The sequence below is a fragment of the Chaetodon trifascialis genome, chromosome 4 (genome assembly GCF_039877785.1).
Source record: "Chaetodon trifascialis isolate fChaTrf1 chromosome 4, fChaTrf1.hap1, whole genome shotgun sequence".
NCBI lineage: Eukaryota > Metazoa > Chordata > Actinopteri > Chaetodontiformes > Chaetodontidae > Chaetodon > Chaetodon trifascialis.
In genome coordinates, this window is record NC_092059.1 from 5,101,031 (window position 1) to 5,126,517 (window position 25,487).

The window sequence follows — 25,487 nt, forward strand, 5'->3', positions numbered from 1 at the left end:
AAACGGGGAAAGATGTGGAACGCTCCAAAAACACCTGTTTGGAACAGTCCACAGATAAACAGGTTGCTTGTTAACAGGTGAGAGCATCATGATTGGGTATGAAAGGGGCATCCTGGAAAGGCTCAGTCGTTCACAAGCGAGGATGGAGTGAGGTTCACTTCTTTGTGAACACATGATTAGATAAAGGAGATTACTACATGGGCTGACCAGTAAACAAAGTTTGTTTGCAAATGATTTTATTCTGTTTTTATTTCAGTTTTACAGCGTTCCAGCTTTTTTGGAATCAAGGTTGTCCGTCACACGCTTGCTGGGTTATTAAAGACGTCTAATATGACACAGTGAAGTGACAGCAGCTTGTCAGTGTTGCCACTGTGTCCAGCTGAGTTGACCCATTGACCGCAGACCACCCACATATCTGTCTCACTTATGGGTGCGTTAGGGGACGATTTAGCAAAGACCAGGGCTTTGGTGGTTTTGTCAAAGTCAATGCTGCTCACATGAAGTATGTTAAGAGTCAAATAAGTCAGAGATGTATAGCATTCAGTGAGACACAGAATTGTTTTATTTGGTGTACCAGACCACCATCCTTCAAAACAGCGGTTTAGAGGGATATCAGACAGTTGAGGACCATGCAGCCTCACTTGGTCTATTTCTGGGCCACTATCACATTTTGTGCTCAGACCTATTCTGGTTCTTCATCAATCTACTGATTACAGTTAAGTGCCAGTGATAAGTTTGGAAGGAATTTCCACTGTAATAACTATCTACTTCACACACACCAGCCAATCAGCCGTCTTCTACAATTCTACTCACTCGTCACCGTGCCCCAATTAGTAATAAGTGATACTAAGGTATCATTTAAAAATAACTGCATTGTGGTGACTTCTATGAGCGTGAGACTCCGTGATGTGATCTATGTAATAATAGTTTATACTGTACACTGAAAAGTATTCACCACGACACTATTCCTTGCATCACAGATTATATTTACATGTCACCTACACACAGCATCTCTATAAATAAGACGCAGAAACTCAGACTCTTTCTTCTCATATTAGGCCTGCAGTGCGAGCATAGTCAGGCACACACAACAGGTAGAATATACTTGAAAAGAAAATCCGATAGTCCATATTATTTGCCAGTAAACACAGATGTGCAGCTGGTGCTTCTGTAAATGTGATATCAGTGATAGTCTGGCAAATAAATCATTTTTCAGCTCTTCAGACAAGTTTGAAGCCTTTCAAACATTTTCCAGCTCACTCACAGAGTCAACAATTAGTCAACTTTTATTGAAACATCAACTTCTTTTACAAGGCTTAGTCACTAAAAAACAGTTTTTACAGTTTGATCCCTCCACAGCTTCAGTGTGACTTGCAGAGGTTAGAGATATCAGACCGTCCCTGTATAACAAACCTTGAAGACTGATTCAAGGTTCTCTGAATGAAACTAAACTGAGACAAAATTAAAACTAAACTAAGATCAAAGTATTAAATATGATGCAGTTAAAAGGCCCCACAGACCCTCACAGGTGTTCTAGGTTATGTCTCTGATTAAAACTGCTCAGGTTAAACTTACTACTTACTTAAAGAGTCTAATTGCTCCAAAACTGCCTATTTACTTACCATCTCACGGTCTCACTTGCACGCTAATTGCGTTTTCCCTCTCAGCAAAGTTTGTCCTCTTACGGTTCCCGTTCCTGCAGGATGATTGGCTATACGGAAAATATGGCGCTGTCCGCGTAGTTGTGAAAACACCATGAAGAAAATTCAAATCTAGTGTTTCTCACGACAGAGTTGAGTGTGTTTGATGCTTTCGTGTTTCACGGCGCTGCCTGTGATGTTCAGCACGGTGAAGTCGGCCATGAAGTTGTCTTTACGTTAGCTTCGTCGGCTCGCTAACAAACCTGCTAGCATAATAGCTAACATTGGAACTGACGGCTCTGATCTGTCAACTCTTAACGGTAAGACCCTAACCCTAACGAGCACAGAGTGTCAGTTTAGCTTTCCTGCACTGCGCAGTACAGGTGGTGGCTAGCGCTAACTCTACCCACCTACTGCACACCTTTTGTTTTACATTTACAGAGTGTTAGTTTAGCTTTCCAGCAGCTAACTTTTTGTTTTACATTTACAGAGTGTTAGTTTAGCTTTCCAGCAGCTAACCTTTTGTTTTACATTTACAGAGTGTTAGTTTAGCTTTCCAGCAGCTAACCTTTTGTTTTACATTTACATGCCGGTTACAGCTGTTGTACAGATGCAAAGGTGGCATCTTCAGATGTATTGTTTTGTAACGTTACAGCAGCCCAGACTCCCATTAAAGGCCAGTTTACAATCATTCAGTTCAAAGGAAATAGTCATTTTTGCTAGAAAACAAATGAAAATGGCTGCTGATTAATTTTCCTGTCGTCCAGCTCTACTGTAAAGAAATAAACTCAGCTGTCCTCTCCTCCTCGAGCTCTGATAACAGGATTACATGCTCGCATTTGTGCATTTCTCAAAATGCGGAGGTGTAGTCGCCAGATTAATTGCTGTTATTTATGTATTCTTATTTTCCAGCCTACAACATGCCTGCCTTCCGGCAAGTGGGGGAGAAGCAGCTTCCTAACCCTGTCCTGTGTATGGCATGGTCCCCCAAAAGGGATCTCATTGCTCTGGCCAACACAACTGGAGAGGTCGGCTTACAAACCATTTATCTATCCTGACACATGTCTTGGTATCTCTTATGGTTTTGTAATTTTCTGGCTGGCATGTGTCCACAGTTGTTGCTACACCGCTTGGCTAGTTTCCAGCGTGTTTGGAGCTTACCACCCAGTGAGTATACTGGGAAGGAGATCACCGCACTTTCCTGGCGACCTGATGGCAAAAGTAAGGAATGACTGTGTACATGTTTGTTATTTCTTCTGCTGGTTGATGGAAATGTGAAGCTGTAATACTGGTCTTCTCTCTCTACTCCCCAGTACTGGCCTTCAGCCTTAGAGACACCAAGCAGGTGGTCCTGTGTGGTGTTGAGAAAGCAGAGATCCTCCACGTCTTTCCAATGCAGAACCCTGTGACCTGCATGCATTGGATGGAGGTGACAGAGGAGAGCAGGTGTGCGTGGGGCTCAGGGATCAAACCAGTGGCACAAAGGACATCTGATTTTTGTAGAATAATGTGAATGTTTTTGATGTGTTTCAGTGCCCTCAGCTCCTTCTACAACTCAGAAGACGAATCCAAACTTTTTCTTCCCAAGTTACCAACACTCCCCAAGAGGTACCGCCAGCATTCACTGTGCATCAGATTAGAAACCAGCATGGGTCGATTGAATAAACTTTGCTTAAACTGTTGTTTTTCCACAGCTATAGCACAACATCAAAGATCTTCAGGTGGGGCAGTATTTAATTTCATAACTCACTAGTTCAATATCATATGTATGTTTTCCTTGTGACAGCAGTCACATGTGTTTATCTGTCTGTGTTTATAGTGAGGAAAAGTCTGATGAGATCATGAATCTCCTGGGAGAAGTCAGGTAAATTCAGGCCCTTGCGTCTGAGTCTTTTTAATGCTGTATTCTTTTTTTTTTAGTTGGACTGGGAATTATTTCATCACCCCATTTTGTTTCTGTGCAGGCTGAACGTACTTGTTCTTGGAGGAGATGCTGGTTTTGTGGAGCTTTATGCCTACGGGATGTACAAGATTGCCACTCTAACAGGGGTAAGGCTCTTTCGTTCATTTGTAAGAGCTGTCCTTTACATCTGAAAAAAGATTTCATTAATCAACTTATTGGTCGCTGAAAAAATGAGGGGCTGGGCGATATGAGATTTGGCCATACTGTTTCCACCATGGGAACTATCCATTCGTTTCTCTGTATATTCAGGGCAGGCTTTGTAGCAAATCAGGGTTTGATTCCTGTGTAATCTTGCAAGTCTAAAACGAGCTCATAAATCCAGCTGCCTCGCAAGGTAACATGATTCGGGCAGCAAGACTGCTTACCTTGTTCTCATGTGATGTGAGGGTGACAGTTGGTGGCAGCACCTTCTTTAAGCTGGTTTGCCGTCTGCCCCTGAAAAAGAGAGACAAGAAAACATGGAGGAGGAGAGTGAAAGTGTAAATACAGAGCAGGATTTGTATGATGGAAGTTCATAATTAAAGAAGAAAATAAATCAAATGTGATGAATTATGGTATTATTTTAAACCATTTCTTAATTGAATTTACAGAACCATTGTATCATGATATATACCATTACCAAGGTATAAGATTACAAATACTGTGATAGATTTTGGCCATGTCGGTCTTGAATGTCGATCTTGAATATTGACCCAAAAAAATCCAACATTAAGCTTCCAAAACTGACATCTGAATAAAATGCATTTAGCGATTCAGCTCTTTTTGTTTTGTTCTTTTCATTTAATGAAACTCCACAGGTATCAGGAACCTGTCGCAGCCTGAGTCTGTCCAGTGATCTCAAGTCTTTGTCTGTCATCACTGAAGTCAGGTCTGCTGACAACAACCCAGAGATCTGCTACATTCAGGTGAGACGGATGGCTTGGCATCATTTTCCAGTTCTTGTAAACTTATTTGCTTATTTTAACAACCATCCTTGTCTTCCAGTTAGACACTGGCCTGTTGTCAGACTGCCTGCCTGAGGTGACGAGGATGGCGCGCAAGTTTACCCACATCTCCACACTGCTGCAGTATCTGCACCTCTCGCTCACATGCATGTGCGAAGCCTGGGAGGACATCCTCATGCAGATGGATCTTCGACTCACCAAGTTTGTTCAGGTCAGCAGTTGTGGTTTGTAGTATGAATTGGCTAAAATGAGAGACATCAACAAGTGTCTTATTTCCCCTCTTTGTAGGAAAAGAATACGAGCACTCAAGTTCAGGATGAGTTTCTGGAGCTTTTGCTCTGGGGGCAATCAAGGTGAGAAAAGAAGAAATTTGTACTGTGAGTATTTGCTGGTTATCATGTTGCAATGCTTGCAGTGTCCTGTAGATGGTGACAAAATATCTTTGGCAAGTTCATCAAATGTTTCTTACCAGTGGCTCTTTGCTTTCATGCAGCCCTGAACTACAGGCTCTTCTCATGAACCAGCTGACCGTCAAGGTGAGAGTAAGAGGTGGTGCAGATGCTCCTCGTAGTGCTCGAACTTGAATTTGTTTGCAGTTCAGACGAGATTTCCTGTGAGTGAAAACCACATCTTGTTTGGTTGTTGTCTGGATATTCTGTTTTCATCACAGGGCCTGAAGAAGCTGGGCCAGTCCATTGAGTCCTCTTACTCCAGCATCCAGAAGCTGGTGATCAGCCACCTGCAGAGGTATTTCCAACCTTTCGCGTCTCGTCATCACTGCCTGCCGCCTGAGAGCTCTCAGTTAAAATCCATCTCTTCCTTTCTTTGGCTGCAGTGGCTCTGAGGCTCTGTTGTATCACCTCAGTGAGGTGAAAGGCATGTCCCTGTGGAAGCAGAAGTTCGAGCCCCTCGGTCTGGATTCAGCAGCTATTGAAGGTACCAAGCCCCCGTGCCTGCATGACCAGTAAAAAAACAAATCAGATTTTAATCATAAGCATTTACATGTCTTATGTTTTTAGGTGCTATTACAGCTGTGGGGTCATTCTCTCTGAAGGCCAATGAACTTCTGCAGTGAGTTAAAACATTTTCAAATTAATTAGCTTCTTGTATCATTAGCAATGCTCATGTCATTTCTGTGCACATTGTGTATCTGCTGCTGTTTCCTTAGGTCCCTGCTTTGCTTAGAATCAATTTATTTTGTCATTTAGGGTGATTGACAAGAGTATGAAGAACTTTAAGGCCTTTTTTCGGTGGTTGTATGTGGGTAAGAATACAAATCATAAATTACATTCCTGCCATTTGACATGCAGTTGTTTTTAAGATCCCGAGTATAAAGTTTTAATGATGTTTTCATGCCCAAACTGGTTTGTTTCCATGCAGCTATGCTACGAATGTGTGAGGAACATGTACCGCCAGAACTCAACAAGGTGAGTTATCAAAGATGAAGAGAGTTTTGTGATTTTTTTTTTTTTAAGTGTTCCTGAAATCATCTTATGATTTGAACATGTTTGCTGAATCCCTCAGATGACTCAGAAGGACATTGCCTTTGTCGCTGACTTCCTGTCTGAGCATTTCAGTGAGGTAAGATCAGCATAATGGCACTCTGATGCCAGCCAATAAACTGCTCTACATATTGGTAGCTGTTTACAAACTGCTCTTTGCTTCGACAGAATGAAGAACTCTTTGATCGTAAAGGGAAGTACTTCAACGTAGAACGAGTCGGTCAGGCAAGTGGTTTTGCGTTGCGAAGCTTTCTTGTGTTTTTGAATGGGGCTGCTGAGTAACAACACTTTGGTTTCTCTTATATTTGCAGTACCTGAAGGATGAGGATGAGGACCTTGTGTCTCCACCCAACACAAAGGGAAACCAGTGGCTCAAGTTCTTACAGGAGAGCGCGAACCTGAAGGGTGATGATGATCTTGACTTCAGTTGTTAATGATAATTATTAGTTTTATGACACATTTTTGTACTGCTGGCAGTTTTACTTCAGATACCACTGGCATAACTGACAGATAAATGTTTGACTGGTTTCTCTAGAGAGCCCTTTGCTGTTTCCTTCATATCCCCAAAAGTCTTTGCACTTCATTAAGAGGATGATGGAGAGTGTGATCGAGCAGTGCTTACAGAAACCTGCAGTGAGTTCTGTCTGCTCTTCCTCTTTTTCGCCTGCCTGATTTAAGCTTTTAGTTGCAAATGTTAGGGATCCTCAAAGTTTTGGAAGATTCAACAATATCATATGTCCCCTCTGTGTGTTGATCAAAAGCCCTCCTGCAGCATTATGTACATACTGTAGCCACAATACAGCTTTTTGGCTACATTCATGTTTTGGTAATATATGTGAATATGTTTTTCAAACAAACTTTTGTGTTTTGATAAACTTATTGTTACTTATTCTGTCATGTTGTTCATTTATTGTTTATGTGTATGCAGGAAGTGATTGGGAAGTCTGTAAAACAGGCCGTCTTTTTGCCCCTGTACACTGTGCCTGAGAGGTATGATCTTATGTCTCTGTTAACATTGTGTAGTATTTGAAATATCACTGAATTAATGTGATTAAAGTTGCATTTATTTCTTCATGTCCCTTGTCTTTCCAGCTCTGAAAACACTCCACGACTTTTTGAACTTCCATCTTTGTACGTAAAGCACAAACATCACAATGGTCTGTTCGGTAAGACGGGATTGTATTCATGATATTTCTTTGTTGACCGACAGGTGGAATGACAAGAAAGCCAAAATGCACCACGTTTTGTTCTGCATGCCAGAGATTTCACCCTGCAAGCTCTACCTATTACGCAAAGGAACAGACCCAAACAGGTGTGTGTGATTGTGGGCGTTTGTGTGAGTTTCTTTGTGTGTTTAATGCGTTTCTAACCGAATGTATTTTTTGCCCGCACAGACAAATCCCCAACAGCGTCATGTCCATTGACCTCAGCCACCATCTCGACAGTGCAGATGATGATAATGCTGCAGCCCAGTTAGTGCCCCTCTTGTCACTCCTACCACTTCATTTTGTGAAATGGACATAAATGTAAAGTAATCCCTCAGACACTGAAGGTGTTTCCACCATGACTGTTTTTCTTTTTCAGGCCTAATTATGTATACAGCTGCCTGGATGCTCGGTTCTATGACGATGAAACGCTAACTGTGGTCTTGCAAGGATCAGAAGAAGAGAACAGAAGACGCGTCCTGGCTCAGGTTCCTCTTGCTTCCACCCTGAGCTGTGAGACTGAATTCAGCTGGAACCCTAACCTGAGGTGTGTGTGTTTTAGAAATACAGTTTGATTCTCCATCAGTACAAAGAAGATAAATATTAGAAATGAGTGAGTCGTTTAAAATGGTTTGAAACTGTCTCACAGTAGTTAAATTTAGGCCGTTGTCTAAAGACAAAGATGAGGTAAGATGCTGCATATGTCATCCATGTTGTCAGGTTGGACCAGCAGAGCGGTGCCATCCCGTGCCAGGAGCTGGTGTTGGGGAATCAGTGGCGTGAACTGGAAAGTATGAAGGCCCAGTTTGTTGCTGTTAATGGAATCCGCAAAGTGGCCTGTGTGGTATGTTAAATTTATATCTTGAACTCATTCCAATAAGTGTATGGGGATTTTAGTTTGGGATATTATGTGTGAATGAGCTATACTGCAGTATTTCTGTATTTGGATCAATATGATCAGATGACCTATTTGCGGTGTTCTCACATTTCTCTGCTAGCGGGGGCATGCCAGTGAATGAATGTAACTGGCCTGTTTCCTAACCTTAACTGTTTCTTTCCTGGCAGCTAAGTGCCAATCTGAGGCACATCCGCGTTTTTGAGATGGATGTAGAAGATGAAGACGATGAGGGAGCCGAGTCGCAGAACGCCAGCGCTGACCAGGATGGACTGGAGGCTTCTATGACCAGCCAGGGGCAGGGAGAGGAGAGTGTGGAGGCTGAAGCTGGAGAGCGAAGCGGAGCAGTGTTTCAGAAAACTGAGGAGCATCTGGAGTCGGAGGAAGCCCTGGAGCTCCCTTAAGACTGAGACGCAGAAACAAGCTACTTAAATAAAAGACTTGGCTCCATCTTTTGCTTGTTGCAATATTTGTTTATTCTAATTCTGAAATATTTGGATATGAAAATAAACAGTTTTTTTGTTTGAATAACTGATTTTCATTTTATATTTTGCTGTAGAGACTAATTGGAACACCCCTGTGTTCTTGTGGGTCAATTAATATATTTAGAACTGAAAATAAAGAGCTGAATAGTCTGGTAAATTCATTCATATTCAAATAATAATTAGGTTATATAAATCGTACATGTGTAAATACGATTTTTGGGACTAAACGCGTTTGTCAAACGTAAGTTCTTGTGCACGTGCAAATAGGTGTTGGTTACGTGCTCGCTCCCGACGCTGAACGCAGTGACGTACGTTATCCGCCGCCTGTTGGTCTTTCACAGTTGGTGACGAGTATTATGAAAATGGCCTCGACCCTGCCCGTGAGCACGGTTCTCCGGAGAAGATGACGATGTTGAGCTTTTTAAGTCAGTTGAACACCAAAGTGTCTTCTTTGAACACGTAGAAAATAGTGAAGTGAACAAAAACCGAGAGACTGTCGGCAGAGAAACGACTGAAAACACCACAGACCACCGCATATTTTCGTAGGGCTGAGGAGCCGCTATGGAGGATATCAACTCAAATATCAACGCGGACTTGGAGGTGCGGAAGCTCCAGGACTTGGTGAAGAAACTCGAACAGCAAAACGAACAGCTCCGGAGTCGGTCCACGATGTTGTCCTCGTCCGGAGCCATGTCAGCGAACCACAGACCCCTCAGCGACGGATACGACTCGTCGTCCCTGTCAGCGGGGATGGCAGCCGGTCTGGCCGGCTTCCCTGGGGTGGGGTTCGTCGGAACGGGGAGCTACGGTGGGCTTTTGGAGAACAACCGCTGTTTGAGCCCCAGACTGTCTTACGACGGCATCAGTTTCAGGAGGGCGTATGAATATGAGGGGGCATCGGCTGCCGCCTCTGTGTCGAGTAAGAACTCACTTTATTCAGACACAACCGGGGGTTTTACAGATGAAGGCGAAACGTCAATCCTAGACGAAGTGGAAATCTTAGACCTCGAGGACATGGACTGTCTACACGAAGACGAGGACAGCTGGTGAGTGACAGGCTTGTCTTGGGAGGTATCTCACCTTTACAGCCGTGCCTGTGTCTTCAGTACCGGGCTTCAGTAACGTTACCGGCCGGGCACAGCTGCTCTACACATTAGCTGCCACCACAAACCGTCTGGCATAAACAGTCTGAAGTCATCTGTACTGAAGGAGTCTCATTGTGGATCATTGACTCACTGAGGGACGTTGTTTGGCGAGTCATGCGGGCGATGCCAAGCCCCTTCTCGGACCGTGTGATCACAACAGACATGCTTTGTCACACAATCGATACCGATCAGCATTACCTCATACCTCGCGTCCAGTTTTGTGAGTGATCAGCAGGCCTGTGAGGCGCAGGCTCTCAGCTGTCAGGACCCTCCAGTCCCTGATCATCTGTTGGACCGTTTTGTCGTTGTGATGTGGCAGATTGCTTGGCTTGTCGTGGCGGTGGTGGCTGGAGATCAGTGTGTGCAGCAAAAACCAAAGTTGTTTTCCTGTTGCCAGCAGTCATGTGGGAGAGGTAGCCATGGTTATAGTCCTCCTCTGAATTCCCTTCAGCACAACAGTTGGCACACAGCCACAAGTGCTCTGCAGCACCGAGCGAGGAAGGCGAGAGATTTGAAATAGGACTGTCATCTCGTGTTGGAACAAATGTCAGCATCTGAAGGCTGATCGCATGCTTTGTCTGTGAGAGATTACAAACAGCGGGTATTAATAATATTAAAAGGTAGCATGGAGAATGTCTGGGTCGAGGACGACCCCTTGGCATCACCTTGGCCTGCTGGGTGCCACAACCATCCTGACAGCCCACTTGTCCATCTATGCTCAATCCTGTCCTGGCGCATTGTGCTCGTATTAGTTCCTCCACTGCTGAGCATTTGCCATGTTTAGGGTTAGGTGGCTTTGCATAGACACACTTTAGAGGTGTAATCCTTGAAACTCCGGAGTAAGATTGGATTTGTGCTGCTGTCTAAATCTCGCCTCTCATCCCAACTCAAGAAAATCCCTTGAAGAGGCAGAGTTACACACAGAGATGAGTCTTCATTACAGGGCTCATGGCAGGCATGTAGACTTGTATATGGGTCAGTTAGGATAGAATTGGCATCAGCTACTGACTAGATGTGAATATAATGATGGGCCGTCCTCAGATGATGGCCCTTGTTATCTGTTTTGTCAGGAAGCATCTGTTTGATTGGCATCTGCTATGATAATGGCGCTGTGATAAGCAGCGTTTGGGCGCAGCTCCCGATGCAACTCAATGATAGTTACTAAAACTACAACGAAGGAGGATCAAATTTGGTTGGAAGCCCGCTCGCAGCAGGGTCTTCCCAGTGAGGCTTTGACATCAGACCACTTTCAGACATTGCTCGCTCATGCTCAGCAGAGCCAGTCTCATTATGCCCTGGCTGTTTGTCTGCCCCGTGGATCAGATTGATATCTGGGATTACCGTGTAGTGCCCAGCTCTCGCCAGCTCCTGTCACAGACTCCTGTAATCCCTGAATTAGCATCAGACTGGATTTAAAGTGCTGCGTTCGCCTGCAGCGCTCCCGCCTATCAATAGACGCTCTTGTCACACTTGTGCTGACCGCATGTGGACATGACACATATTGTTTCAGGGGTTGGAGGTCAAGTACGAACTGTAGACGTAGATGTAGATTTACTACGTGCTGTACCCTATGTGAATGACGGCCATTGTGTTGATAAACACTGAAAATGTGCAGTCGCAGATTTCAGCTTGTTTTTCGCTGCGCTCGCCCGCCTTCGCCTGTAATGTTTCTGCTTTCATCATGAAAGGCTTCTTCGATGGCTGCAACGGAGCTGACAGCTGCTGACTCAGATTTCTCTTCTGAGTGGAAACTCTTCTCATCTCCTCTCTAGAAACTAGTGGCCAATTCTGTTATTTTATATCCGTATGCGTTCCCCTCAGTATTAAGAGGGTTTTATAGTTTCAGTCTATAAAGCTGACTAAGCGCTGAACCCAGTGACTTCTCCAGACCGTCTGGCCTTGTGACAGTGGTTCATTCTGCAAGTTTTGCTGCTGCAGGAGTGGAAAGTTGCATTGTTCTCATGCTTAACACTGAGAGTCAAGAATATTTTGAGAAGTCTTCAGAGAGAAGTGAGTTTTCAGCTGTTTTTTAGTGGACCCGAGATTTCAGATATTTAAGTATGACAGAGGTCTGTATTAATGCAAATAGTAATGTTCAGTGTCAGTGAGCATGGTCACAAAAATGCCTTTCTCCCCATCCACCTTGTTTGTCATTGCCGCTGCAGCGTTTTGTGATAAAACAGTGGACAAACATTTGTTATCCCCTCAATCTCGTTTCCTCTGAGAGCCGCTGGGTCACATCACATATGAGGTGTGAGCTGTCATGGTCGGCCGTCATTAGAGAAAGAGGTGACGGTCTGTGTAATGGTGGCCTGTGCCGCTTTGAGGAACGTGTGACTTACCTGGTCTAACTGTGGATGCCGTTCATGTTTTTCCAGGCTGTATGAGGCGAAGCTGAACAGCCCCCTGCAGAAAACCTTGAGTCCTATTGTGTGGTGCCGCCAAGCTCTTGACAACCCCAGTCCTGAGATGGAATCAGCCAAGCGCTCCCTCATCCACAGACTGGACCTCACCCTGTCAGGTAAACATGAAACATGTGGCGTCAACTTAGCAGCACCAGTATTAACAGAGCCAGTAACAACATCAGTGATACACAGAATGAATCCCTCTTTTATGGGTTAGCTACGAAATGCAACCCCAGAGTTAGGAGGGATTCAATGTCCTGCTAATGATACTTAAACTGCAACAGACAAGCTTTTTGCTTTAACGCACCTTTATGAAGTGATGGCGATGGAATAATGACACCATTGGCGTTTAGGTTGGTTCCCTAAAAGCGTCACTGTCACTACGATCTCCAGAACATGAAGGCTGATCCTGTCCAGCTGACATCGTTTCCGTTTTCATGTCTAAGCTATAGATGAAATGATGTTTACTAATGTTTTCTTCTACTCCCCCTCCACCCCGACGCCAACCCCCTCTTCAGTGAACATGCATCTTTCTTCTTACTTATTTCCAATCCTGAATCCTTACTAGCGTGAAATGTTATGAGTGTGTACACGTCCAGGCACAGAAACAGTGAAGCAGCAGTGATTTGAGGGGACGATTGTAAATGATCGTCGTATATAAAGTAAATGTAGAACTATCGATCCAGCAAGGTACAGCCTGTTTATAAATGCAGATATAACCCGTCCTGCTGGCTCGATAAGAGGGGGGTGTAAATGTTGTGAGGAATATTCGTCTGACTAAGAGCTTTAATGTGGAGTGAGCTTCTGTCAGAATCTCACTATTCCCCTGTTTTTGATTTTTGAAGAGCAGAGAACACAAAATAAATATGTAGTACACATTTATTGCTTTAAATACTGTTATGACTACTACATACAATTACAAACAAAAAACAGACAGATGTATCATACACACACACACACACACACACACACACACACACACACACACACACACACACACACACACACACACACACACACACACACACACACACACACACACACACACACACACACACACACACTCCCTTGTGTTAAGCTTCCTTTATTCTAAAGGGAAGAGGAACTTAAGACATGTACCTGTAGGGTCAGTCGCTTAATGGCAGAGGCTGTTGCTTCATGAACTGGCAGAGTGTTTGTGAGAAAGTGTGTGTGTTTTGCGAGTCTCTTCTTGAATGTGCGGCACATGACAGACACTCAAAGTCATGCGTATCATCAGCTGTTTGGGAGTTTAAAGGGGATTTAATTTGCCTCTTTTGTAACTCCTTTGCAGCAATGCCTGTGAGCAGTAATAATTTAGACTTCACCACATGGGATATGCTAAATATTTATTGCTTTGTGCCATATGATTGCATCTGGGTGCTTGGAGCATGTATTTATTTATTTATATTTACATCTGCAAAATGAAAATCCTTTTCTAGTGCATCACTTTCTCCTTAAAATTTTGAGGCACAAACTGTAGATGTGGTGGTCCCTGCCATCTTGATTAGGTCCATGTGGAGGGATCATACACATCATCAGACTGGATGGAAACTAGCGTTACACTGGAGGTTGAGGAGCTGTCTAGTGCAGCTGTTCAAGTTTAAAAAAGAGTTGCTGGGTTTTAATTCATTGTCCAATACAAGACACCAAGAAGTCAAAGTTGTCCGAAACTGCACACAGTCTAAATCTTAAATAAACAAAACATTATTATAGAGGTTTAATCAGATAATACACCCAGGTCTACCTTATTGTCAGTCCTTTTGGTCTGTGTCTGTTATCTGAGCCTTTAACTGCCACTAATTATAGTCAGTCCCTTTAGTGAGGAGGACCGGCCTCAAATCCTCGCAGCTAAACTGAGAGGGGTCATTTCCATTTTGACAGCGGTATGCCCATGTGACAGCTCATGTTGAGCAATAGGCCGCTGAAGGTTGTTCACTGTGATCTTCTTGGCTCTGTTGTGCAAGAATCTGGACGGACGCGGACACGCAGCCACGTCCTCGTCCAAGGGTACCAAGGTTTGATTATGGTGATGCTAATGAATTGACTGCGGTCCTTTTCGGCTCCATGTTGCCTTTTTTCCCCCTCACGTTTTGTAGATCCGATATTCCTTATGAATGTGGAAATGGAAAAACATTCAGGAATAGCAGTTGCTTTGGGTTTCCTTCTTCACTGATGATGAATCTCACTGAAATTAGCAATCTGCATAGGGATGCACAAAGATTCATTTCCTTCCTTTTCTCTTCTCTAGCTGTTTCTTTGCTTAAGATAAGGCTTATTTTTAAAAAAGGGGCTTCAAGACCTGTGTGTAAACGCAGCCTCAGACAACCCTTACTGAACAAAGCACACTATCTGTTTAGCAGCTGACTAGTACTACAAATAACTAGCCGCTTGAGTGGGATTTATGGAAGCATGATAGCGGTGATATCATCACTTTAGGTGTGGACGGGGGGATAACGTCATCCTGCCTTGGGCCTGAAAATATCTCCACTGTCACTGATACAACCCACCCCACTCCCCTCTCTTCTGTCCTCAGTTGGCACTGATGTTGTTATCACTTCACAAAGGCTCAAACAACAAGGATTTTCTGTGCGATTCACTGGACATGTGGTTAAAACACCATTAATCAGATGAAGTGAGCATCCAGGTCGGGGCAGTAGTTTAGGTTTATGGCTCCTTTTTCTGCACACAGCAAGACTTCAGCAAACCTTAAGCACTGCAGTCTGAGAGCATTTGTGTCTGTGAGTGAAAGACAGACTCACCACAGACACACCCTGATGGCTCCTGGCTACCCTCCTTCACACCCGGACTCTCGCAGGAGCATGGAAACCCTGTTGGCATGCTGTTGGTTTGAGTTTGTGTCAAGGGAACTGCAAGGAAAAAAAATAACTTCACCTGAGGCAGATTCAAGATACGACTTTGTTATCTGTTTAACGTGTAAACGGCGTCTGTGCCGGCACTCATACAAGGTGTTCAGAATTGAGTTTTACAGTGTCAGGAGTGACCAAGCCTTTTGTCTGTGCACACCCTGTTAAAACCATAACCCCAGATGACGTGCCTCAGTTATATAACCAACAACAGGGAGGAGACGCTGAGTTGACTATGCTGGTCGGACAGCGCTGCTCTCTTCATGTCAGACAATCCTGATAAACAGTCAGTACATGTGTTGCCGGAGCAGACCAGTTTTTCCACAGCGCTGCTCCGACAGCTGTCCCGCTCTGTTGATCCAGCGCACACACAGGACCCCAGAGGTCCCGGCCACAGCCACATAGCTGACCTGCCTTCCTCCTGCTCATAAAAGCTTTGACTTGTTTTAAACTTCATTCTGTACAGTTAGTTCACCTCCTTCTTGCATGTCTCTGCCAGTCCTTTTCGCCTTTGTGGTGTTAATTTAATTTACAAAGGCTGCTCTGTTTGTTCTCCTCTTGTGATATCTGCACTGGCTGTTTTGAGCCATTCTCTCTTTCTTTTTTTACCTCAATGCCAAGCGTTGTCTTCACTTCCTCTTAACCATTTAAGCCCTGCAGGCCTTCATTTTATATCAGGCTGTTGTATCTTGGCTTCATTTAGGGTTAGGGCTGGAAACTACCCTGAAGTTTCCACAGCTGAAAAGCCAAGTCGGAAAATCCTCCAGTACAATTTCATATCGCAGTAAGTCAAAACGGCATCAATCACAGCAGGTAGAAACAGCAGTTCTCCTCTCGTCTCCTGACTTCTATTCTTCTTTGAGGACATGAGGATTTGAGGACACTCTATTTTGGTTGGTCCCTGTGCTGCAGATCCCTTTAGATTAGCCTGTGTCTCTTTCAAATGACAGTGTGCTGCTAGAGCTGCAGTGATCGGGCTCATTGTCATCTAACCACCTCTACAATGACCAACACAGAGCTCGGCCGGGTTCATATGGCTTTGTAGCAGGCAGTACAGACACTGTTGTGTCAAGAGGAATTTCCTACTGCTAGTGCGATTCCTTTACTTCATAGTACACGATGATGAGTCATGTTTGAGAGCATTCACAGAAATGTTATTGTGTTCGTCAGTGGCATGTTCGTGCACATTTTTTAGCCGTATGAGCGCACACTGGAGGATATTAAGTAAGATGACTGGAGGTTAGTTCACCAGGTGAAGCGTTTTAATCTGTTGACTTGACTCTTCCTCCGTGAAAACGAAGGCAGCACCGTTGTTTCTAAAGTGCTCTGCATTACAGAGCTACATGTTGCAGTGTTGTTGACATTCCTCAGAAGCCGATGGTGCGGATGGCAGCAGAGTGGACATGCTGGAATTTCCTAAATAATGCAGGAGGACAGAGTGCAGAGCACCAGGAGAGGGAGAAAGTAGGAGGAGGAGGTTGCTGATCTTGAAAGCCCCCTTTCCAGTCACCACCCAGCTGTGTAAACACACCCAGAGGAAGACATGAACCATCGGAACCACCAAACTGCAAGAGTGACCGGCAGCCTGTCCAGAGTTAGATCCCTTCACTGAGACAAGGGGCTCAGTAAACTGGAGCCTGGGCTGCTGCTGTCACAGAGAGCTGCATTGTGCTCTGTGCGTATGGATTGAATGATGTGCATTGTTAAGTGCTTCTCCCGGCTGATGGTGCAGGAACTCCATCAGGCCCACACTCAGCATACGGTTTAAGAGACTCGGCCGGACTGCCAGCACACTGCAGAGCTTTCATAAAGGTGCCGGCTCAGAGCAGACACTGCTGGTGTTGTGGTCAAATTCTGGGATGGGCGTCAGGGTCTTTTATAGGTCACGGGGTATAGATGTAGCGTGTTAACATTCAGGGCGAGCGAAACGCTGAATGTTAAGTTTTTAGCAGCATTCGACCTCATAAATGCACTGGAAAAGGAAGGTAAAACTCACCTCTGGCATCATGTCAGTCCTCACAAAGAAGCAGAAGACTTTAAGGCATCCGTCTGCATGACTGAATCCATCTGTGGACACACAAGAATATTGGAGATGTGATTTAAGAGATTTTTAAGCGACTACAAGGGAAGAATATTAGTTGAGAAGAGCCTTAGATTTTTCATCTCTTGCTGACAGTTTTAACTTGATCACACTGATCTGTAATAAAGTAGAGTTAAGGAAACACAAATAAAGAAATGATGTGACATTTCATACAATATTCAAAGACTCAATACACCCACTGTGAATATTAGTGGTGCCACAGAGTATCAAGACAGCCATTGATCATATTATTATATTGAACTGCATCTTCTAACTCAGCTTGTACAGAGGTGTGGTTGAGTTGCAGACCTTCTGACTATAATAAAGCCCTTTGTTTGTTCTAAAGCAGATTAATGTCAAAATGAGACTGAGTGTTTGCGGTGCAGGCCCTAAAAGTGCAGAATAACCTGATTTGTTCTCTTTGAAGGCATAAAAAACTTGAATTTATTACCAAACCTGTAACACTTTTGATCTTTCTTACTGTAATGTGACCTCACTCATTTTTTTCTATTCTTTGATTCTGCAGCCAACAAGCGCAGGAGCCTGTATGGAAGTCCCTACAACCAGCAGGGTTATGGAAGTCCGTATAGCACAAATGCAGCCAACAGCCCTTACAGCAGCGGCTTCAACTCCCCCTCCTCAACCCCCAGCAGAGTGCCCATAGTCAGACAGCAGCTAATGCCTGGGAATGCAGGTATGGCTCTCTCTGGTTCATTAACGATTACAAAATACCTTTTGTTGCTGAGTATGTGTTCACACATGATTTTCTTACCAGTACACCAGCGAAACGCAGCCGCAGAGAGGAATCCTCCGGCGGTGAGCCCGCAGTCTTCAGTGGACAGCGAGCTGAGCACCTCAGAGATGGACGAGGACTCAGTGGGCTCTTCAACCACCTACAAACTCAATGATGTCACTGATGTTCAGATCCTGGCACGCATGCAGGAAGAGAGTATGTACCTGGACTCATCTAGCTGCTCAGTTTTCATCTTTGGTGTGTTGTGACTGAGTGTATCCGTGTTTGTCAGGTCTGAGACAAGATTACGCCGCAACAGCATCCAGGCGGAGCTCAGGTTCGTCCTGCCACTCGTTGCGTCGCAGCACCTTCAGTGACCAGGAGTTAGACGCACACAGTCTGGAGGACGAGGAGGAGGCGGTGCACCCGGCCTTCCACCTGCCCTCCAACCGCTTCAGCCCCTCCCCGCGGCACTCTCCCCGCGCCTCCCCCAGGAATTCGCCCCGCTCTCGCTCCCCCGCCCGCTCTATCGACTATAGCCACAGCCGTGGCTCGCCTCAGCCCATCATCAGCCGCCTGCAGCAGCCTCGCCACTCGCTGCAGGGCCACGGGCACGACCTGCAGACCAATGTGGTGAAGAACGAAGGTACACCGAGCCACCAAAGGCGGAGGACGTGTTAGACCACAGTGGCTTCGTGATGCTAACTCCCTCCTGTTGCTTTTGTTGCAGAAAAGCTACGTCGCAGTCTTCCCAACCTCACGCGCTCCTCAGCGGCGACGGCCCAGGGCCCAGAACCCGTCAAGAACAGCCGCAGCTGCGAGTCCAACCTGCAAGTGCCAAACGGCGGCTCTCCACGACACCAGAACCAGTCTGCGAGTGAGTCCTGTGGCAGAAACATACAAAAACATGTCATATTTCTGTTTGACTCTGCAAAACACACAAACCCTCAAAGTTAAATGAATCATTGCACTGCTCAGATTATCAGATTCATCACTGATATCACTGTGTTGTCAGCTGACATGTTAATATTTGTTTTGCTTTCCAAGTGTACTGAACATTCAGAAACATGACAGGCTGCATAATCTCTCGTTAGTCATTGTGCAAGTAGGAATTCTGTTAATCCTTCTGGCTGCACCTACACTTCAAGGACTGCGCCGCTTTGTAGTGCCATGGCTTTGGTGTTTGGGGATCCTCTTGTCTTTGATCATTTTCAGTCGTAATATCTTTTATTCACACGCACCCTTCCTCTTATTGCCTTGGCATAACTTTCACTTCAAAGAAACACACTCGTGCTGCAGATTCAGAGCATGCTGCCAGTAACGCCGAGAATCCAGAGCGACTCCTGCGATCGGTGACACTAACATTGTTTTGCCTTTGGTGTCCAAGGGTTTTAAAAAGTTAGAATCCCCCCTCAGTGGGTTAAGAGTATCCATTTGATGTAATCTTGTAATGGGAGATAAAGGTAATGGTGTTGTCCTTAATCCAGAAATAGTAATCCCTCTATGTTATGAGAGGCAGAGAGGACGGGGGTCAAAGGGCAGGTTTCATCTGCTTTCATCCTGTCTTAACCAGCCCCACTCAGGGGCAGGTTGTTCATGTGGCCTGAGCTCTTACATTTCAGCAGATATTTGCCAGTATTCTGCTGCATTTTTAGAGACTTTGTTTTATTTGTATGCTTAGATGTAATTGTGCAGTTGAATGGTTCGCTGCTCTGATAGTTGTATGCGTTTTTCTACCTGAGCTTTGGCTACACCGGGCATGTGAGACACCTACATTTCTGCCTCTCTCGCCGACTTCTCCTCTCTGTAAAGCATGTGTAACCAAACCCAGCCTCCGTCTCTGCCTGTGCTGACACTGGAGGGACTGGCTGTGAAAGATGTCCATGGCACTGACACTTCGCTCTGACAGCCTGCTGCTCCTCCACCTGAATGAAGCTGCCTGTGGATGTTTGGCTGTAGGGGCCCCCTAGTGGCCGCAAACTGCACTCAGGCTTCTCTTTGGCTCAACGGCCCCTTTTTTTCACGTTATGCTGTGAATCTCAGGCAAGTCTGACTCCCATGCTGAAATGTCCCTGTTTTCCAGCAGCCGCTCAGCTCCCGAGGTACTCGACCCCTTCTCGCTCCTCCCCGAAACCCAAACAGCACCTCCAAAGCCCAACTTCCCTGCGAGGTAACAGCCTGCTCCTAAACCAGCTGGAGGCTGTGAGGTCAATCTCACGCACATATTCACAATTCATGACTCAGTAATGTCAGCTGCCTGTGCACTGAAGGTACAGACTACTGATGCTCAGAACAGCTGTTTTGTAGGGGGCTGAAATGGATCTGACGAAGGTGTGTTAATGCACGAGATGCCAGCTGGTCTTCAGCTACTGCAGTTGTAGCCTGTTTTTGTTGCTTTCTTCTTGAGGAAAGAGGAAAAAGAAAGAGGTGGAGCCAGGTGGTTGCTGGCAGCGATGAGCTTGAGTTCAGAACTCCCACACAGGTGCCGCCATACTGAAAGAATCTAACGTTCACACTTCAGAGGGAAATCGATCATATTCGCTCAGAAAGGTCAAAACAGCCATCGTGTGCTGCTGCTGGTCCATGGTTGACGATCAGAGTCACATGACCGCTCAGATCTGCTGAGCTTTTTACATTCATTATTGTCATCTGTACATAATCAACTACAAATGCAGCCTTTGTCCTAATAAACACTATTTCTAATGGCCAACTCACAGTTTGTATTGTTTTCACAGATACAAGCTTTGAGTAAATTTTTCAACCACGTCAGCTGCTTTTCAGTTTGTCGCTTTGTCAGCCGTGTGTCGACACGGACAACAACAACCTCGAAACAATCTGCATTGTTAGAAGATGAAATGGCTCCATGTGAGAGTCGCACTGATTCCACATCTTCCCAAAGTGATTAACATTCATTTTTTTGCGTTCCGCTTTTTGTCTACAATGTAAAATGTCCTGCAGTAAATCAGTAAAGGTTCAGTTTTTGCTGACTCCAAGGCCATTTTTTGGAGGATGTAGTTAGTGATGCTGTCGAATTGTATGCTTACAGGTGTTCCTGTTATTTTGTCCATTATATCAATAGGGTTTGGCAAAATAACAGAAAACACCTCTTTGTGTCATGCAGTACAGTTCATCCTCTAAAAGTTGAACATTTTTGACCTTCATGAAGGGAGGATTTACTGCAGGACGACTCAATCAGTCTGCAGCTAAGACCCCGTTCACGCCTGGTGTTAAAATCCTGATGTGTTATCTTGGCAGTGAACATTCTGATCTTGCCTTTGTGTTTGCTCTTGGTATTTGTAATTTTCTTTCTCATAATCCTAGTTGAGATCAGATTTGTGTCCTCCAGAGCAAAGCCTGTGTTTGAGCAAATCAGTCCCAGACTCCCTTAAAAAAATCATGGAGTTTGGCGAGTTTTTGACTTTGGATAAACTTGATAAACTTAAAAACACTGTCTGCGACACATTCTTAATTATTTGTCCTCTCTTGTAAATTAAGCAAATGTAATCTTCCTTTCTTTGTGTGAAAATATCCTGTCAGTTTGCTCCGTGTGTTGCAGCGCTGGCCTGTAGGCTACTCTGTGACTGGATAAATTACATGGCTTGTTAGCAGCAGATCAGCTGCACAGACGAGAGCAGCGCAGACTATCACACGCAGGCTATTTCTTACTGTATGTATGTATTAATTTCACACCAGCATTGCTCTCATATTTCACACTGTTCTTTTGAATAATGCATCTTTGGCGCTTTGGTGGTAAAGAACAGACATATAATCAGTAATTAGAGGCCTGTCTCCTTCAGCCTTCTTCTTGCTTGCGTCTGAATTTGAACAACCTTTAATTTAAGTTGGCTGAAAACAAATATCTGTATCAGTGTGTTATACTGCGTACTGATGCCAGCACATTGCACAGATCAAGTTTCGACCTACCTAAGATCCAAACACAATGTGAAGCAGACTACCTCCACATGTGGTCAGACAAGAGCAATCGCAGTAAAACACGTTTTTCCTCCAAATCATGTTTTAATACTGGGTGTAAATGGGGTCTTCACTGGCAGCTGAGTGTGTATTTATATGTAAGTATGTGCATTTTGAAGTGGTGCCTGATGAATTCTAGGCAGCAGAACTCTGACTCCCTTTATACATTGTGTGATTTAGCAATACCTTTACTGTCACTAAACCTGAGCGTGTAGACTCATCCAAGTGTTTCCAGAGTCTACATGACAGTTTTACCTGCCCAGTGTCTTTAAACTCCTTTGCCATCCCATCACTGATCCACTGCTCTACATGTAACCTCTAGAGGTCATTTGCCACATGTAAGCAGGCAGCACAGCTCCTCATACTGGTCAAAGACCGATGAAAACAAACGAGCAGTAAGAGACACCCCACCCTCAGCACCTCCCCCCCCCCCCCTTCCAGCTCTGAATTAAGGCCTGTCTCTGTTGTCTTCGTCTTTGTCTAGTCCCACTCTCCTGTTGCTTTGGAGAAGAAGGTGATTTCAGTGAGTATTCACTGAGGGTTTCCACCTTTTTTAATATTGTGATTGTGGTTCCATGCCATGGTTGTCTTGTTGTTGTGCTATGATGTGCTTCTGGTTTTCACATGTGTATCACCTCATTCTGTCAGCACATCTAGAGCCATAGTAGGCAGCTGAGTTAATTATTAGCTTCCTCTGTTCCTTTTTAAGTGTTTTTAATGAAGTTTCTGTTGTAGTTTTTAAACTTGCATCGTAACAGGTTTGACTTCATTTGTGAATTTGTGATGAATGTGGTTAAAAAAGTTTTTTGTTTGTATTATTATATCTCACACCATTGTGCTCTTGATTATTACTTCATTTTTAAACTACTGACAGACTCAAAGCTATCAAAGCATTTTTTTCTGTGAGGACCATCCAGTTTTATCTGACTGTGTTCCTGCTCTGCCTGTCTCCAGTCCCCTCTCCCAGTAAGCTGCGAACTCCTGCCACCCCGTCCCCACTGGCCTTGAGGCAGCCGGTAAAGGCCACATCCAACCCCGGTTCTGCCACCTCCACCCCCACCCGCTCCCTGGCTGCTCCACGCAGCGGCCTGCCCCGCCCCAGTGCTGCTTCTGCTGGAGGGGGGATCCCTCTGCCTCGCAGCAAGCTAGCCCAACCTGTGCGCAGGTATGTGCACCACATACACAGTAATGGAGAAGTAAATGGCTAACCGTCTGTGGACATAATTTAACCGTCAGTTTGTTCCTCATCTCCTTCTCAGATCTCTTCCTGCTCCTCGGTCCTACAGCAGCACAGGTGAAAACTGGAGAGAGGGCTGTTACTGAAAGGGGCCAGCAGGGGGCTCTCCAGTCAAACTAGCAACACAAGGAGGCAGACAGTACAACATGGCACTTTATCTAGATAGATACCTTTTACAATGAAGAGAGACTATGTCCCAAAAATATATAGAATTCAGAATTTAAAAAAAAAAAAGGAGAGGACAGTGTCCACACCGCGTCAAAGAGGACCTCCCATCGTGTTCCTCTGTGGGGTCCGGCTCTGGAGGGGTCCGGCATGTAGTGCAGAAAGCCCTGGAAATGCCAAAGAAACCAGCCCGACTCCAGCTCCGCCAGCAGAGGACACACCACCTGCCTCAGTTCGACTGCAACCATCTGTCTGACAGTCCAGTATCACTTCATTGCCCGGCTTTCCTCCCTCTCCTCTCCCCTCTTCTTTTCTCCACCTCCCTCAGGTTGAAATGTTTCCACGCATTTCTCTCTTTATGCTCTGTGTTTAACAGATGTAGGTGAGCGATCTCTATGATGATGCTGTGCAGGTGAAAATGTCCCGTAACGTTAGAGAATTGTGGATGTCTTGCAACAGTGGAAGCACCTCCGTGTGGGTGTGACGTTTAAGAATCTTTCCTCTTGTAAAATCAGCCAGAATGTATGCACAAGTTTGTTTTGGAAATTATTTATTCAAATTATTTAAGAAATGTATGTCAGAACATCCATATCAGTATTTTGTTTTAAGATTTCAATCATTTAAAATGTACATGTTGAACCTCAACTGCAAGCTAACTCTCCAAAGCCTTTTATTGTTTTGTGTCAGATCAGGACTTGTGAGACACCCGGGCGATGAACGGCACCTCGGCCAAAGCCGCAGTTCTGATTTGTGCCACAGTTTGCCAAAATTACACTTGCTGGGATTGGTCAGTTTAAGAACAGGTTGACATGAATTAGGTCTGATGTCTGAATCAAACATATCTAATGAGGAACAAACCTGAACCCAAAACATATGTTGCCCCCCTTCGCCCAGTCAGCCAATGAAACCAAGGAAAGTGGTTCATTCAATTCAGATTTCTGTCAGTGTGTATCATTTATGACATGAGAAAAAAAAATGGAAAAATGTCTCGAATAAGAGGACGAGATGATTAAGTTTTGCTGGCTTTTACCTCTTGTGCTATGAATCAAATGGTGTGCCAGTGTTAGGGAAGCTGTTCTGGTGATTGGTGTGCTGGGTGTTATGAATCTAGTGCCTATAATTTAAAGTTTCACTTGAGTTTGAACACCATGTTTCGTTTGTCTGTTTATCATTTCGTGCCAATTTCCGGTTTTGCCAATATTATTTGCTCTTTTGCATCTCTGCTTGGTTGATTTGCTTGCCTGTTTGTTTTTTGTAACTAAATAAATACATTTATAATTGCTTTAAAAAATGTTTATAATGCGCCTTCATATTTATAACTAATTAGTCATTCTGTAAATGAAACTATTTATTAAAGAGAGAGGTGCCTCTGTCCAAGCTCAGATTCAGTGGGAAGCTACGAAGAATGTTGCAAAAAGACATAGCACACCTTTTGTGTGAAACTTTTTGTTATCGAACTTTTTTTTATATCCACAACATGACATTCAGTTTCCCTGTGTAAATTCACATTTCAAATAAAAGCTGAAAAGTTGGTCTCTTTTTGCATTTTTTTTTGGATCCTCAGCATCTTTAAGAACAATAAAAGGTCTGGATGACGCTGAGACAACTGACGGCGCAACGATGAAACAATGAAACATCTGAGTGACTGCAAAGCAAATAAGCTACAATCATTACAGAGGTTAAGATCAGAGTCTGAACTGTGTCTGCAGGACATTTGAGTGTGAAATCCCGAATCTTAAACTCATTTTCCAGCTTTCGGGGCAGAATCTCAGCACCTGAAAACATGCCAGGGTGCACTGATGCTAATTTTTTTAATCAATTTTATCAATCTAATCTACGGGGTCAGTTATATTTCATTATGTCTGTGGATGAATGACAACTCTGAGCTCTGAAGATATGAAACTCTCAGGTCAAATCCAAAGTCTTTGAATCTTTCAGTTGGAGTTTGCATACAAAGGACACAAGCTGATGAAAGTGAGAGTGCACACCATCGGAAACAGCAATCAGAGGACGCCTTACTGGTCACTCATGAGTCCTAATCTGTACTGTGGACGTCAGACATCAAATACACCCAATGCCACTCATTTTGTTCTAAGTTTATTAATCTGTACGTCTGCTCTCTGATGTTCACTTCTTCATCTTAGACGAGTGTGAAAAGCAGAATGGCAGAGATTTGACTGTAGACTTTATACACATCAAAGTACAATGCTTTGTCTTTTCCATGCGGGGAC

General features: G+C 44.4%; 2 protein-coding genes across 6 annotated transcripts; both read left to right on the plus strand.

Annotated features, from left to right (window-relative positions):
• Positions 1–1,685: 1,685 nt before the first annotated feature.
• On the plus strand, positions 1,686–8,675 carry anapc4 (anaphase promoting complex subunit 4). Its single transcript, XM_070960627.1, has 28 exons — positions 1,686–1,960; positions 2,553–2,668; positions 2,756–2,861; positions 2,954–3,086; positions 3,174–3,248; positions 3,335–3,361; positions 3,460–3,504; positions 3,605–3,689; positions 4,401–4,508; positions 4,588–4,758; positions 4,836–4,900; positions 5,041–5,083; positions 5,218–5,294; positions 5,383–5,483; positions 5,567–5,618; positions 5,756–5,811; positions 5,928–5,974; positions 6,072–6,128; positions 6,218–6,274; positions 6,361–6,454; positions 6,585–6,682; positions 6,978–7,039; positions 7,142–7,180; positions 7,260–7,361; positions 7,444–7,521; positions 7,634–7,801; positions 7,975–8,098; positions 8,320–8,675. Exons 2-28 carry the CDS (start codon positions 2,561–2,563, stop codon positions 8,551–8,553), a joined length of 2,412 nt encoding a protein of 803 aa, XP_070816728.1. The 5' UTR covers positions 1,686–1,960; positions 2,553–2,560; the 3' UTR covers positions 8,554–8,675.
• Positions 8,676–8,930: 255 nt separating this feature from the next.
• Positions 8,931–24,791, plus strand: slain2 (SLAIN motif family, member 2). 5 transcript variants are annotated; one of them, XM_070961346.1, is made up of 10 exons: positions 8,990–9,680; positions 12,158–12,300; positions 17,676–17,843; positions 17,925–18,098; positions 18,175–18,528; positions 18,613–18,759; positions 19,966–20,052; positions 22,339–22,377; positions 22,809–23,019; positions 23,114–24,791. In XM_070961346.1, exons 1-10 carry the CDS (start codon positions 9,196–9,198, stop codon positions 23,175–23,177), a joined length of 1,872 nt encoding a protein of 623 aa, XP_070817447.1. In that variant the 5' UTR covers positions 8,990–9,195; the 3' UTR covers positions 23,178–24,791. The 5 variants fall into 5 exon arrangements, with proteins under 5 accessions (XP_070817450.1, XP_070817451.1, XP_070817447.1 ...); XM_070961347.1 differs by having other exon boundaries at positions 19,969–20,052; XM_070961349.1 differs by lacking the exon at positions 19,966–20,052 and having other exon boundaries at positions 8,931–9,680.
• The last annotated feature ends 696 nt before the right edge of the window (positions 24,792–25,487 follow it).

What these genes read in the sequence shown, in the direction of transcription:
- anapc4 (XM_070960627.1), top strand. Translation starts at nt 2,561, where the DNA reads ATGCCTGCCTTCCGGCAAGTGGGGGAGAAGCAGCTTCCTAACCCTGTC. An exon ending in AAGGCCAATGAACTTCTGCA is followed by an intron (nt 5,619 to 5,755) that starts GTGAGTTAAAAC and finishes TTTGTCATTTAG; the next exon opens with GGTGATTGACAAGAGTATGA. An exon ending in TTTTCGGTGGTTGTATGTGG is followed by an intron (nt 5,812 to 5,927) that starts GTAAGAATACAA and finishes GTTTCCATGCAG; the next exon opens with CTATGCTACGAATGTGTGAG.
- slain2 (XM_070961346.1), top strand. Translation starts at nt 9,196, where the DNA reads ATGGAGGATATCAACTCAAATATCAACGCGGACTTGGAGGTGCGGAAG. An exon ending in ACTGGACCTCACCCTGTCAG is followed by an intron (nt 12,301 to 17,675) that starts GTAAACATGAAA and finishes TTGATTCTGCAG; the next exon opens with CCAACAAGCGCAGGAGCCTG. An exon ending in ACACCAGAACCAGTCTGCGA is followed by an intron (nt 18,760 to 19,965) that starts GTGAGTCCTGTG and finishes CCTGTTTTCCAG; the next exon opens with CAGCCGCTCAGCTCCCGAGG.